Source organism: Morone saxatilis, unplaced genomic scaffold, assembly GCF_004916995.1.
Source record: "Morone saxatilis isolate NCDOM2014 unplaced genomic scaffold, NCSU_SB_2.0 Contig10, whole genome shotgun sequence".
Classification (NCBI taxonomy): Eukaryota; Metazoa; Chordata; class Actinopteri; family Moronidae; genus Morone; species Morone saxatilis.
Genome location: NW_023339652.1, coordinates 1,344,324 through 1,359,050, shown reverse-complemented (window position 1 = coordinate 1,359,050; position 14,727 = coordinate 1,344,324). Strand labels below are relative to the sequence as shown.

The following is a 14,727-nucleotide window of genomic DNA, read 5'->3' as shown; positions in this document are numbered from 1 at the left end:
ATGTTCAGCTGCTGAAAGACGTCCAAAAATACACAACTGGTCCTTTAAGTTATTGATTTTGCTGTAATATCAATAAAGTTCCCATGAAAATACCAAAACTGTAATTAATTGAACTTATTATAGTATTTTATTAAAATATCACAGTCTGATTTCTCTCCATAAAAGCACCACACTGCTGAATTTTGGGTTATAATCGTTTATTTTTAAGAGTTTCTTGAATGGTGGATCCAAAGCGTCCATACAGGGGCGGATGTAGAGAAATGCTGAGGTGGCAGAAATATGTCCTAAACCTGCTCAGATCCAGTCCGGGTCGGTCTCTGTGGCGCTAAAGTCCAGAAGACAACTTCCTGTTACCGCCTGTCCAGCCAAACACACGTTTAGTTATTTGCTGACCGAAAAAAATGTAAAGAAAAAACAGATTAACAGTTTTCAGATTCATCCAGCTGCTCAAAAAAGACCCTTTATATGTGTGTGTGTGTGTGTGTGTGTGTGGGGGGAGTGTGTGCATAATTGTAAATACAGGCTACTGTGACAATCCTACTTTCCTTTTGTGTAGACTGTTTGCTGAATAATGTTTTTATGTACATTATGACCCCATTTACACTTCAAGTGTTTCTCGGCTTTTTCGTGAATGTGATCGGACAAACCTCCGTCCAGAAGGTGGCGCCAGTGAGTCATATAAACTGTTTTAAAGAGGTGTTTAAGAGAAGAAGCTCCCTGGATAACATTGAGCTTTAATCCATTAAACCAGCAGGAGGAAAGTCCAGTGTGTAAACATGTGAATCCAGATAAGTTCATTTAACTCAAAAACTTGTTTAAACTGATTTAAATCAACATTTTAGAGTAAAATTAAAAAGTTAATAAAACATTCTTGATCAAGTAGCTTTAGTGATTTTAAGTGAGAATGAAAGTAAAAAGTTATTAATCAGGAATCTTTCTGTAACTCATGAAACTACTTAAAATAACAAGTAAAAGAATCTTTTTTAACCTAAAAAATGTAGTTTGTGTAAGTTTCAACAATATTTTGAGTTAAAAGAAGTGAATCTGCCTCTTAAACATGACACTGGACCTTTTAAATAGAATATTTTGAGATGAGCTCTCTCTGCCACACGAAGAGACTCGGTGTAAATGGGGTTTAAGAAACTGTTTCCAACACATTCTCAGTCTTTTATTGTTGTTTTGTTACCAACTGTTTGACTCATCGATGGACAGAAACGAAACCAAAATATAGAAACCGAACAAAAATAAACAAAAAACAGCTTAAAAGCATCGTCTGAATGTCCGCTGTGTGTGACAGTTGCTGCACTTTCTATGATCGGCACTTAAAATAGTAAAAAAAAAGAAAAAGAAGTTTTGTTTGTTTCCACTTCCTGTTTGTAAACGTTTGTAAGATATTTGTTTGTGTAGCTTTCAGACTGAAGGTTTAGTTTGTGACCTATATATAAAACAACGTGGCTGTAACTGCTCTGAGGTGTCGTATGTGTGTTATGATTCATCCAGATCATCTTCATCATCTTCATCATCCGCTGCTATGACTCATTTAGGCTAAAAAAAGACTTTGGATTTAAACAATTACCCAGCGATCCACAGCAGCGTCATCGTTCCGCATCGGCGGATATTTATCATCAATGAGTCTCTGTGAGCTTCAGTTACACACTGTATCTCTGCTGACGGGCGTTGTCGTCAGACTACGATTATATTCTGATATAAATAAATATCTGCTGCTGCACTGGATACGATATCGTCTTAAAAACATACAAATATTTTATAAAACACCAAGTAAACTGAAGACGAACTCAAGACCTCGCCCAGTCGGAGCTCAGTTGTGTTTAATATCTTGCGTGTTCTTGCTCGTGCTAGCTGCGTTAGCATCCACACGCTCCTCGCCGCCGTCTCACCAGGTGAGTGTTAAGATCTGTTAACAGATGGACAGACTTTTATCCAACTTTACTTCTTATAGAATCCAAATGTCTTCCAGACTTTAGATTTGATGGCGCTCTGTAAATCCAAACGTTACTCTGAGTGGAGACACTGTTAGCAGCAAAGCTTCAGTCAACAGATTCATAAGTTTAGAATCAGACCATCAACCGGTTCGTGGTACATTTACATCGATCAGGGGTCAGAGTACCGATGTACTTTAAATGGTTTCCCCCCTTTCAATAGAAGTTGTTGTTACCTTAGAATGCGACGGTTTTTTATCTACAAAAGTCTGCCATACAGTAATCCGCTGGCTCTAGGATGGGACGGCATGCTTGGAACGGGTAGGGTGAGGCGAGGGAGTTGTAAAGCCTACACAGCAGTCCTTAAAAGAGGAACTGCAGAGATTTTCCACATCAGCAGGTGTTTATTGAATATTCATCAGTGAGGAGACGCAGTAATTCAATTAGCTAATCGTGACGTAGGGTTGATATTTATAAAAGACGCTTTCTGAAGCTACAACAGAAGAAAATGAAGCCGAGCTGAGTCACACTGAGTTTATACTAAAGCAATCGCACAATTACCCAGAATGCATCCTGACGAACCAGAGCGCTGAGTCATTGTTTGCTCTTTTTGATTTTATCTAATTTAAAGTTTCTTCTGTGTGTTTTGGACTCAGTGACTTGCACATGAACCAGCAGAGCTTGAAGGTGTCTGTCGTCCTTTTACAGCTGCAGGAAGTGGAAGGAACCCTCTTCTTCTCTGGTGCATAAACAGCAGCATTATACTGGTGTCGTTGGTTGAGGTGGAGCTAAACTGAAGATTATTTACAGTCCAAACCTCAAAATGATTACAAATACATTCAAATTATACAAATTAATTCAAGTAAATATTCATGTTTGTGGAGCCATGAAATAGTTTTTTAAATGAAAAAAGACTCATATGATGATGAAAAGGCAGCTGGTTGGCACGGTAACGCTGTTGTTTCCGTAATCTGTGGTCAGCGATAAGAAACGCAGTGCAGATAAGAAAGACAATGGAGAATGTGAGTGTGTGATGAAGATTAGATAAACAGAGACAGAACAGTTATTGTGAAATTCGTTTCATTCCCAGACTCACAGAGAGGTCAGAGGTCACACAAACACCAAAGACTTACCAGCAGGAAACACTGTTTAATTCAAAATGATTAAAAATAATTGTTTACATGTGTGTCTAAACAAAAACAACTCATTTTAACCCTTTTAAAATTATTCCAAGGTCTCAAAATATTGTTTTGCAGTGAGATATTTAGTCTTAAAGGAGAACTTGGCAACTCTAGCATTTCTTCGCTTGGTTTTGCCACTTTTGTCATCCATGTTTTCTCCAACGAGCTCCCCTACAGCCTCTGGACGCTTCTTTTAGTTTCACAACACGCTCGTCAAAAACTCAGACGTCGTCACCCTCCTTCCCCTTTCTACCGCTGCTGGAATGTGCTTTTTGTCGCCGGGCAGGCCAATCTTTTTCGTGTGGAGCGAGATGAGTCTACCGAGGTGGTAATACCATTTTACCAACTAACCGTTACTGAGGGGCGGCGGTTGGGGCTTTATGGTGGAAATCTGCCCATTAAAGCCGGTTCGTGTTTCTCGCTTCGTCTCGCTTCTCGCGATACTCCTACTTCCATATTTACCGGGAACGGGTTCAGTCCCAAAGTTGCAAGGTTGGTTTTCCGCCTGGGGTCGCCTGAGGGGGGTGGGGAGGTCATCATTTTCACCGGAACAAGCCATTTAACCATCCAAATGATTTCTAAACGGGTTTATTAAGCTGAAAAAGTTGCCAAGTTCCCCTTTAAAAGCAGCAAACAAGGAGCTTACGTTGATTATGGCGCCCCCTGTGGACAAAAGTGGTACAACTGTAATCGTAGAAAAGTCGAATCTCTTGTAACACAAAGAGTCTCTAACCGTTGCATATGCTAACTGTACTAGCTGCAGTGAAAAACCTGTAGTATGTTTAAATGGAGGCGTTCTTTGAAGAAATTCATCTGGAAATCAACAACAGCTAATAAAGGACTCTGTTTTCTGTATAATTTGCATCACAAACTTCATTCCAAGAAACTTACTACGAAATTGTTTCCAATTTACGGGCTCGTAAAATGAAGATTTAATTTCCCAACGTAAAAAAAAAAAAATCTACGAGCTGTTTTAAAGCCCTCCGACGCTGCCAGGAATTAAATTAAACTCTGTTGGTCTGAATCCTTTATCTAATTATTCTGTTGGGATGAAAGGAAGTCAAAAGGATGAAGTTTTCTTTTAACCTTGAAGTATTTTTTGCTGCTGTTTTAAGTCGAATCGAAACTATGGAAGCTCATTTCTGCCAATGTAAAGAAAGAAAAAGGATTCTGTAAGTTATTATAATGAGAAACTTTCTCAAAATATTGATTTAGTATCTTAAAATAATGAAAAACCTTTCTCATTATAATGACTTACAGAATGTTTTGGGGGATTTTTTCTGTCAAATTGGCAGAAATAAGCTTCCATACAAGCAGTAAAATATTCATATGGGTATTTTTTCCAAACATAATGAATTAAAATTTCTCCCATTAATCATCAACCTCTCAGATTTAACTGATGACCCTTTGGAGGGACCTGACCCCTAGTTTGGGAACCACTGTACTAAACAAAAAGTAGTTTTTAAAACATTTTATACAAAATATGAAATAAAGTAGCTGATTAATTGTGTATAAAATGTTTTAAAAGTAGAGAATTAACTACTTAAAAGCGGGAAAATTATTAAATATATACCCTAAATGGGCAGTGTAACCTAGGAGATACAGTATGTAAATTGTAAAATCATGAAATTGTGTTATTTTAGTTTATATAGATTAGAAAATAGCAATAAATATTCCAAAAAATGGATATGTGTCTTGTCATTTAAAGGTTAAACTGCTGTCCTGTAGCACCACCTGCTGATCCTATCTGGAATATTATTTTACCTGTATTATCTTATCTGTATTATGTTATTGTTTGATATATCATTTATTAATGACAGGAACTGAACTCAACAGTCTGCACTGCCACCTGCTGGCTGAACGATGATACAGCACATTGTTTAGATGAACAGATTATCTATTATTAATAAACTGACTCAGTGACATATTTTATGGATATATCATAATATATTCAAAACAACTGCAGGAAGTTTGTGTAAAACGACTGATATGGATGAATTTTGAGCAGGTTATTGCCCGTTCAGGGAACTTTTTATTGCTGTATTATGTATTTTCTTTAATCATTTTTAACAATCATACAGACTTAATAAACTACTTCAATGTTGGCTTAATCTCTCAGCCACAGAGGTTGCAGCTAAATTTCTAAGATGGCGCCCCATGATGCCCTGTGATTTTTCCAACAAAGTAACCCCTGAGGGTGAACAGAAGTGCTGCTGCAAAGGCCAGTATGACCAAAATAATGATTTTTTGAGCAACTTAGTATAAACGTATTATAGCAGAAACTCTACAACACAAGTATGAACCTGAAAATGAGGATAATACGTCCTCTCTGAGGGTCTTGGCAGTTAATTGCATTGAAAACAGGAATCTTTAATATAAAATGTGGTTTATAAAACTTACATTCTTTACTGAACTTACAGCATATTTATTTTAGGAATTACACATGAATGATATTTTCTTAAATTATCATTTTGAAACAGTGCACTCAGCCCCCAAAAACACCCTAAATGATGACTGACTTGGCAAAATTGGTGAGCTTGTGTAAATCTCCTGTTCTCATTTATTTTCCAGTGACTGTGTCTTCAGCACCCCCTGCTGGATGGATGAGAGACTGACTGAGTCATGAATACAGCAGAGATCCTGCAGATTATGTGAGTGTGTTTAGTACTTTTACCTTCATGAGGTTTAGTTTTAGAGCAATAAGATTGATGTTTTACACAAACACACTGCAGCAGAAGAAATACAATGTACAGAATAAACCTTTTATCCACCTGGACAAGAGAGGAAGGAGGATAAATCAGACACACCTGTATACTGGAGGAGGAAAGACAAAGAGAAACAATCCCTTTTCTATCATTCAGTAAACTGACTCAGTGACATATTTTATGGATGTTTCATATTATATTAAAAACTGTTCAATGAATCCAAACAGTGAACTCAGGAACTGCAGGAAGTTTGTGTAAAACGAATGATTTGGATGAAGTTTGAGCAACATTTTATACTTTTTTAATCTTTTTTTTTACCAATCATACAGACTTAATTGGTTTCTTACTTAACAAGTTCTATTATACAATTTCCTTAATATACATTTGTGTAAAGTAAGCCAAATGCAGAGTTTTCTTACACCACTTAACATCAAGAAGACCTCATGATCCCCCTGTGAAACTCCGGCGACCCCTACTGGGGGTCCCGACCCCTTAGGTTGGGAACCGCTGCGACTAAATGTAAAAACCTCCGTGCAATGTTGCAGTGATGCAATAAGGTATCATCCAGACAGACAGGAGAGATTAAAATAGATATTAAAATAAATACCATGAACATTTGGAATAAAACTCTAGTGTTTTATAGAAATTTTAATGGCAAAATGTTACATTTTATAACTTTAAGGTTAGATTTAAAGGACGAGTGTGTCACACAGAGGAGGATCTATTGTCAGAAATATGTATTCATACTTTTTATCCGCCATGTTTCTACAGTAGCCCAGAGCGGACAAATCAAATCTTAATTGGGCCTTTTGTGTTTTTTTTCGAGTTTCACAACAACCGTAGTTTCTCCTTCACACTCATTCTCATTCTCAGGTCATCAAATACATACGCAAGCAGTGTTCAGTTAGTTGCAAACTGCAACTTCAGCGCTATAGACGCCACTAAATCCTAAACACTGGTGCTTTAACCACACTGTTGGCGCGAGAGACGTGGACAAAAATTTATGTGCTAAAACCTCCAAATGGATGTTTAAAAAAATAAAAAATAAAACCTGAATAAACATAATATTTACCCTCTTTAACACTGCTGCAACCTCAACCTGACATCCTACAGCGTTGTGGGGACTCACCTGAATTGTGGGGACACACTGGACCTTTGACATAACTAAAGGGACATTTGGGAAAATGTAAAAACTCAACAAAATATATAACATAGCTCTAATGTTTATCATATCTTTAAGGTTAAATGTTAAATGTTAAATGTCAGTGAGGGTCCTCACAAGAATAGCAATACAAACAGCTCCAGATAAGATGGTTTATGGCTTCATCTCACACTCACACACACACACACACACACACACACACTCACACAGTGTTACACGCCTGCGTCAGGTGTGTGAATGTCTTTTACCGTTTCCTGTTCAAAGCTCAAAGTTCAGCTGGCAGACAGAGACGATCCACAGACGCCAACAAGAAGAAGAAGAAGAATCAGAGTCTGAAAACAGGAAATAGTTATCTTTACTGAAACCACAGAAGACTAAAATCTGACAGATTCGGAGGAACTCCTGTGTAATATCTGAATCACAGATGGATTATACCTGAAGACGAGCAGGGCAGATAAACTCAGAGATCACCGCTGATCGGCTGGCGGCCATCTTGGAGAGACGACACAGGTGTGTTTGAACGAATATGTCTGCGGCTGTTGTTGTCGAGCAGATCTGAGTTGCTGTGTCTGTTCGAACAGGAGGAACTGTGAGCTACAGAAAGAGGTTAATTCATCATATATGTTGAGGTTTTAGGTGAATTATGAAGAAAGACATCAGAAAATCTGGACAAGAAGAGAAAAACGTTATCAAAATGTATAAATATTTGTCCATTTAACATGTGCTTAATTTGTTTTTTTAAAATAAGACTTTAAAAAAGTGATTCACAGGTGAAAAATTATTAAAAAACATACTCAGGATCTTAAAAATTCAAATAAATAACTCAAATTATTACCGTAAAACATCGTAAATATTAATATTAAGAGTTCAACATGTCTGTGGTGGATGATGCTACTTTTTTTGTTAAATTCACATTTCAGGAGACATCTTAGACGATAATAACATATTTAATGAGACAACAACCACGGTTTCAGTTGCACACAAGGCCGCAGTCCAAACTCTAACTTTAGTTAACAATGCATTATACAAATTAGTCGTTTTTTAAATGGTTTTATGGCTCAATTTATTTTTTATTTTTTGAAAGTAGCATAAAGGAGCGATATCCAAATGTTATTCTACAACCGTGTGTTGTAAATGACAATAAAATAACCTTGAATCCTTTTATTTCCCAACATGGAGGTCTGAAAGCTTCTGTCAATACTTTATGAATATTGAATAAAATGTGTAGCTTCGAGTATCAAAGTGTCAATTATTTCTTAATCTAAATCAGGAAACGTGTCTAAGTTTAGACACTTTTCTTTATTTAGGCAGTAAGTCTTTGATTATTGAACAATTTAATAGTACAATTTATTCAGAGGGGTCAAAAAACATGTTTATTTTCCATTTTAATATCTTAATATCTTATAATATCTTATCATAAAGTGTTGCTGGACATTACTATACAACTGGATTCTCAGAGAAATAGATTCTTCCAGACATTACATATAATGATATAAGTACCACCCTATTAATTTAAGTGTACAAATTAATAAGCACTTCACTCAACCCAAAACAAAAGGGTTACAAAATTGATAGTTCATTTCTAGAAGAATTTCCTTAAAAAACTGTTCAAATCTTATTTAAAAAGTGTAAGAAAATGTAATTTAAACTCATGTAAATATCAATCTTGGAAACTGTATTCTCTATATTTGTTGAATTTAATGTTTTACAGATTTTACAAATTCTACATGTTTACCTGCCAAAAGATTTTTTATTAAAAGATGGTTACACTAACCAACTGGAACTAGAATTAAGAGAAAGGGCACCAATTAAACATTGTCTTCATTTTCTATTTAAGAGGTTATAGTTTATAGCTTTGATCTGTATCACATCATCAAAAGGTTTTAACCTTGAACTCTGTATCAGTATCACATTTTAATTGACCATAAACCTTTCTGCTTCTCCCTCCATTACACCTATAATTTCAACGTGCAGCTGCAGGCAGTGATGGAAGAAGCACTCAGATCTTTAAGTAAAAGTACCAATATCACAATGTATAAATACTCCATTACAAGTAAAAGTCAGTGAAGCTAGTTTTAATTACCTTCTACAGTGAAGTTTAACCAACCTAGAGATTGAGCCCCTCTAAAGGGTGACAATCTGAGGGGTCGTGAGAATAATTAATGGGAATAAGGTATCTGCAGTTCAGGTACCTCAAAATTGTACTTAAGTATTGTACTTGAGTAAAAGAGAACAAATATTTATATTGTAGAAAGTAAACTTTAAAAAGTTCTTTATATTCATTATTCAGTGTCCAGCAGGGGCCCTCCTAGACCCGCCTCAGTCCCCGGCTGCAGCGACCCCTGCTGGGCATCATGGAGCCTGGAGCAGGCCGGCTGCCACTCCAAGTACTGGGAGAGAACGAGGCGCTGCAGCAGTTCTTCAGTGGTAAGCTTGTTTACTTTATTTTAAAATCTGAGAGAAGAATAATGTATATTCTCTGACAGAAGGGCCGGATCACAAAGAACGTAGTTGTCTTGTCTTGTCTGGTTGTATTTTAAGTTTACAGTAGTCCTAAAGAAGTTAAACAAAGTTCTAGCCATCCTTGAAGAAGTTCTTTGGTTCCTGAGGAGGGTCGAATAGTCACTAAATGTGGCTTTCAGGAGGTTCAATTGGTTCTTGAAGTGGTTTCAATAGTCTTTGAGGAGGTTAAAATGGTTCTTCAAGTACAGGTAGTTTAGGTACAGGTAGTACTTTAGGGTGGGGGCTTCTTGGGAAGGTTCTATTGGTTCCTGAAGAGGATAGTCTAGAGGTCCATCAGTAGCTCCTAATTGAAGATTCAAGTGGTCCTCCTTGAGTAGGTTCATGTAATTCTAGTGGTCCTTGAAGAGGACATTCCAGGGGTCCCCAGAAAGTTAAACAGATCCTTAAGGTAGTTCCAGTGGTCCTGGGGAGGGAGATTCCAGTAGTCCTTGAAGAGGTTCAGGTGGTCCCTGCAAAGGCTTCAGGGAATCCTAGAAGATCTTCTGCAAGATTTTCTGCTAGATTCCAGTTGTTCTTGAAGTGGTTCCATGGATTGTAGAGGCAGATATATTGATTGACCCTTGAGAAGGTAGTTCTTATCGACCTTAGGGGAGGGAGGCTAATATATTGATGCTTGAAGAGTACAATCCAGTGGTCCATGAGTTGTCTTTGAGATATTCTAGTCTATCTCTGAGTGGGTTCCAGTGGTCCTTTAACAGGTTTAAGGGGTCTTCAAGGAGGCTCCATGATTAAATTCCAGAGGTGATTAATGGTGGTCTTAGGCAGTTTCAGGGGTTCTTAAGAAAGGGCAGGTCATCCTCAAAGTGATTCTCATGGTAACTGAGGAGGTACTATCCTTGAGAAAGATCTAGTGGTTGTTGAAGAAGGGGTTCCAGGGGTCACTGAGAAGGTTCAAGTGGTCCTCCTTGGGGAGGTTTTTGATTCTAGTGTTCCTTGAAGAGGACATTCCAGGGGCCCTTGAGAAAGGTCCTTATGGTAGTTGTAGTGGTACTAGAGAGGGTGGTTCCACTGGTGTTGTAGAAGTTGAAGCAGTCCTTTCTGAGACTCCAGGAATCCCAGAAGAGGTTTTACTGGTCCTTAAGGGGTTCTTAAGTAGATTCTGATTATTCTTGAAGTGATTCTCATGGTCGTTGAGGAGGTACCACAAATCCAAAAGGTCTTTATGGCAGATCTTGTGGTTTTTGAGAAGGAGTTTCCACTGGTCCTTGAAAAGTTCCTTACTGAGGTTCCACGAATCCTAGAGCAGGTTTTACTGGTCTTTAGGGTCGAGGGATTCTTACAGAGATTCAAGTTTTCATTAAAGTGGTTCCACATGACATAAAGGTTGATACATTCAAGCAGTACTTAGGGTAGTGCTAGTGGTCCTTGGGGAAATGGTTCCGGAGGTATAGGGGCAGTTTAGTTTGTCCTTAACAAGGTTCCAGGAGTAAATTAAGTCATGCTGAATTTACTAGTTACTACAAAGCTGAAAACGTCTTAATCCTTCCATTAACCACACGGCAGTAGAGTCTGAAGCTCTCTGATTGGATGTTGACTCATTGTTGACATGTTTTCTATGAGTTGTAACGGACTATGCTCTTTTTTACCTTTGACTTTTTCTCAGACGTCACATCTCATGGTGACCACTGTCAAGTTATATACACACTCTTACAAATTTCCTCAGCGGTATTCATTCATAATAAACGTTCTTCTCCTTTATATGCACATATATAAATAAATATAAATATTATCTACTTTATAAGAATTAACTTTTTAAATAACACAAGTCATACAAACGTTCACCATGATTCTTGGACTAAAAACTAATCTGCATACACACAGTAGGTTATCTATTTCCTTATCTTTCTCTGGTATTTGCTGTCAAGAACAACAATTGATTACTGTGTGTGTGTGTGTGTGTGTGTGCAGGTCAGGATGTTAGTGGCGTGTTGGATAGTTCTGTCGCCGTGGATACGAGCATCCTGGAGCAGTACCTCAGCAATGACATGGACCCCAACAGTTTGTAAGATTGATACACACACACACACACACACACACACACACACACACACACAATCCCAGTATTACATGATTCTTCTCTGTGATCGATTATTGATCAGTCTGATTTATTTTTTATTTAGGATCAGCCCTTCCTCAGCTGAAAGGGATTCTGATTGTGAAATTCTGGAGTCAATTAGAGCCTCTATTACCCACAATGCCTCTTACTCTGATGTCCTTCAGCTCATTTTATCCAGTTCCACATATGAGAGTGACTTCCAGCCCTCTTGATGTAATACAAACAAAGTTTTGGGCCTTGTTTGCTTTCTGGTCTGGATCCCTCCCTACTCATCTATAGACCAATTTCCAAATTACTCTTTTATATGGAACATTTCCATGGAATTTCTCTCTGCACTGGAAAATAACATTTGATTGTGTTCAGTTCTTGTACTCCAGGGGCCACGTACTGAAGGGTGTTGCACAGAAACCCTTAAAATATTTCCTTAGTAAAGATGTTAAGACTTTACGGCACTGAAAGAGATTTTACAGCAGTAAAACTGTTTCCTCTGAGATTGTTTGTTTGTTGTTAAATATTCGAGTGAACATCTTAAGTAAAACCTTTAAAAAAAGATATAAGGTTGTTTTGTGCAACTCAAACTTTAAGGAAACCTTAACCTAATGGTTTTTGTGCAACCGGCCCCTTAGACGTTCATCGATCACAGCATCCTGATCACAGACTGAGGTATTACATGGCGTTTGGATATCTGCTATATCTTTTAAAAAGTACAATATTTGCCTCTGGAAAATGCAGTAGTGGAGTACAAGTAAAAATAAGTAGAAAATGTAAATACTCAAGTAAAGTACAAGTACAGCAACACAGTACTGTGCTGCATTAATGAGGGAGTATGTGTAATAAAATGTAAAATCTATGTGATTTACGTAAATAAACTAGTAGAAGAGGTAGTAAGAGTTGTGCTAACAGCGGAAACCAACTGTTATATAACATACACACAAACAGCATTGACCTAGTTGGTTATCAGCTGAGTGAAGGTTGTAAATACAGAATGCAGAAAGTTCTTGTTCTAACCAAGCGATCCCATTCAAAAAAATATCAAACAACACTTAATAATATAAAAAATAAAGCTTTCCATGGCATCGGATTATTTCCCAAGTATAATAATACATTTTAAAAAATGGAGTAACTACATATTCCACAACAGTGTCTCTATGTTTCTTGTATTTATTTATTTGTTTGTTTTTTCCCAGTATGCTCCCTGAGTCTCCTCCTGACTCGAGCTCGGAAGCTTGTTCACCTGCACAGTTACCAGGTAATGTTCACAGAGCTTTCATTAAATATGACTGCTATGTAATTATTTGGACGTTGGTTTGTAACTGGACTCAAGTGATGTAACTGTCATCCTGGGTCAGTAACACCGACTGGACTGTAGATGGTGCCATACTCCACGACTACAAAAATAGTATTGTATTATTACTGATAGTATTTACAGTATTTATAGTATTTAGAAGCTAATTGTCACATAAATGCTTGTGTTGTTTGCCTAAAAGTCTAAAGTCTCCAGATTAAATGGTGCAACGGAGCTAATGTGTTAGCTTCCAACTTTATGGACTCAAAGGTCAACATGGTTTTGTTAGTAGTTTAAATTCACATATTAAAGTTTAGTCTACTAAAGTTTAGTTATACATTAAAGCTTTACAAAAATGTACTTTTTTAAAATTGATGTCTGTCAATAATTTTGCTATAAATGCTGCTGAGACTGAGCGCCAACAGGAAACGGTCTGTGTCTCTGGTTGAGTGTGTTTTGATTTAAATTCACTAAAAGGGAGAAACTGTCCTCTAATATGCTGCATTTCTCTGATTGGTAGACTTCCACTACGAGCCTTCCTATTGGCCCAACCAGCAGACCAACCAGGAAGCGTTTCATCCAACACAATGGCCTCCTGGCCTCTTCGTCCTGTCTGCTGTTAAGGATCAAGGCCCCACCCCCGCCGCAACATAAACTGCTGACCCACGATCAGCTTCGCAGTCTGGGCCTCACTAACACCTACGTCAAGTCTGGGGTCTTACCTGCCCCTCCTGCTCCACTTGCCCCCCTGCACCAGCAGACACCTGAACACACACACTACCTGAGTCCAGACAACTGCCCGCAGGTTTACACCCCTCCAACACCTTCTTCCCCGCCACCGCCACCACCACCGACCCTCTCGAACAGCTACGCCACGCCCTGCGCTGCTCCGGGCCTGGTCCCACATATAGCCACGCCCCCTTCAACCTGCCTGATGGGCCCCACCTCCACGCTACACAGCTAGTAAGCATCAGCTCGGGCTGATAATCTATAATGTAACTTTGGGTCCTTACAAGCTGTATATTACATTATATATCGCATTATAACATTTGTAGTTCCAATCGCAATTTTACGATTCAGACGTTTTTTGCACCATTTTAAAACATATTTTCTCTTTAATCAATTTATCGACCAGCTTTACCTTCAGCATTTCCAGTTTTGTCCTTTTACACTAAACTTACACTGCAGCTTCTGTTTCTGACTTCCAAACTAAAGCTGCACAATTAATCGAATTATTATGAAAATCACAATATGGCCAAATGCAATATGCAAATATTTTTGATAAAAGTAAAAGGTGACAAAACAGTTTTATAATGAAGGACTGTAGGTCTGCACAAAAACATCTTTGTTTGGTACAGACCCACAAAAACGTTCCACACTAATCACAACTCATATCACTTAATCTACTACTACAGCTCGTGATAACAGGCAGGAAATAATAAACGTGTATATGCCTGGCTGAGTCTGTCTTTCTTGTCCTTCTTCAGCTCCCCAGAGAGTAAAAAGAGGAGGAGATCTGAGTCTGAGGAACCATCGGTGGGAGTCGAGGCGTCCTGCAGTGAGGCTGAAGGGACTCGAGGCGGCAGTGGAGGGAATGGCGTGGGTGGTGGTGGAATGAGTTTGGGATCCTACCAGCTGCTGACTTGGGATCAGTACAGGCTGGAACATTGGAGCGCTTTGTACAACAGCAGCTACCAGACACTGTGAGTACAGAATCAGCTGAATCAGCTTAATTTTAAATCAAATCAGTAGTTGTTGTACCGACTGTATGTACATCAAGCACCTGAAAGTTCAGTCAGCTTTGAGTTTATTGAAGCAGCGTGGGATCATGGGAGTTGTTGTCTTCACCAACATTGGCGTCATTGCAGTCAGCTT

At 38.2% G+C, this 14,727-nt stretch overlaps 1 protein-coding gene across 1 annotated transcript in view; it reads left to right on the top strand.

Annotated features, from left to right (window-relative positions):
• Positions 1 to 7,265: 7,265 nt before the first annotated feature.
• The window catches only part of LOC118339803 (myelin regulatory factor-like protein), a gene marked incomplete at its 3' end in the record, with an annotated part of 14,330 nt that continues 6,868 nt past the window's right edge, over positions 7,266 to 14,727 (top strand). The window contains 7 exon segments of the mRNA XM_035677571.1: positions 7,266 to 7,498; positions 9,279 to 9,415; positions 11,420 to 11,513; positions 12,755 to 12,816; positions 13,373 to 13,449; positions 13,451 to 13,815; positions 14,340 to 14,555. Coding sequence (XP_035533464.1) covers positions 9,343 to 9,415; positions 11,420 to 11,513; positions 12,755 to 12,816; positions 13,373 to 13,449; positions 13,451 to 13,815; positions 14,340 to 14,555 — 887 coding nt within the window.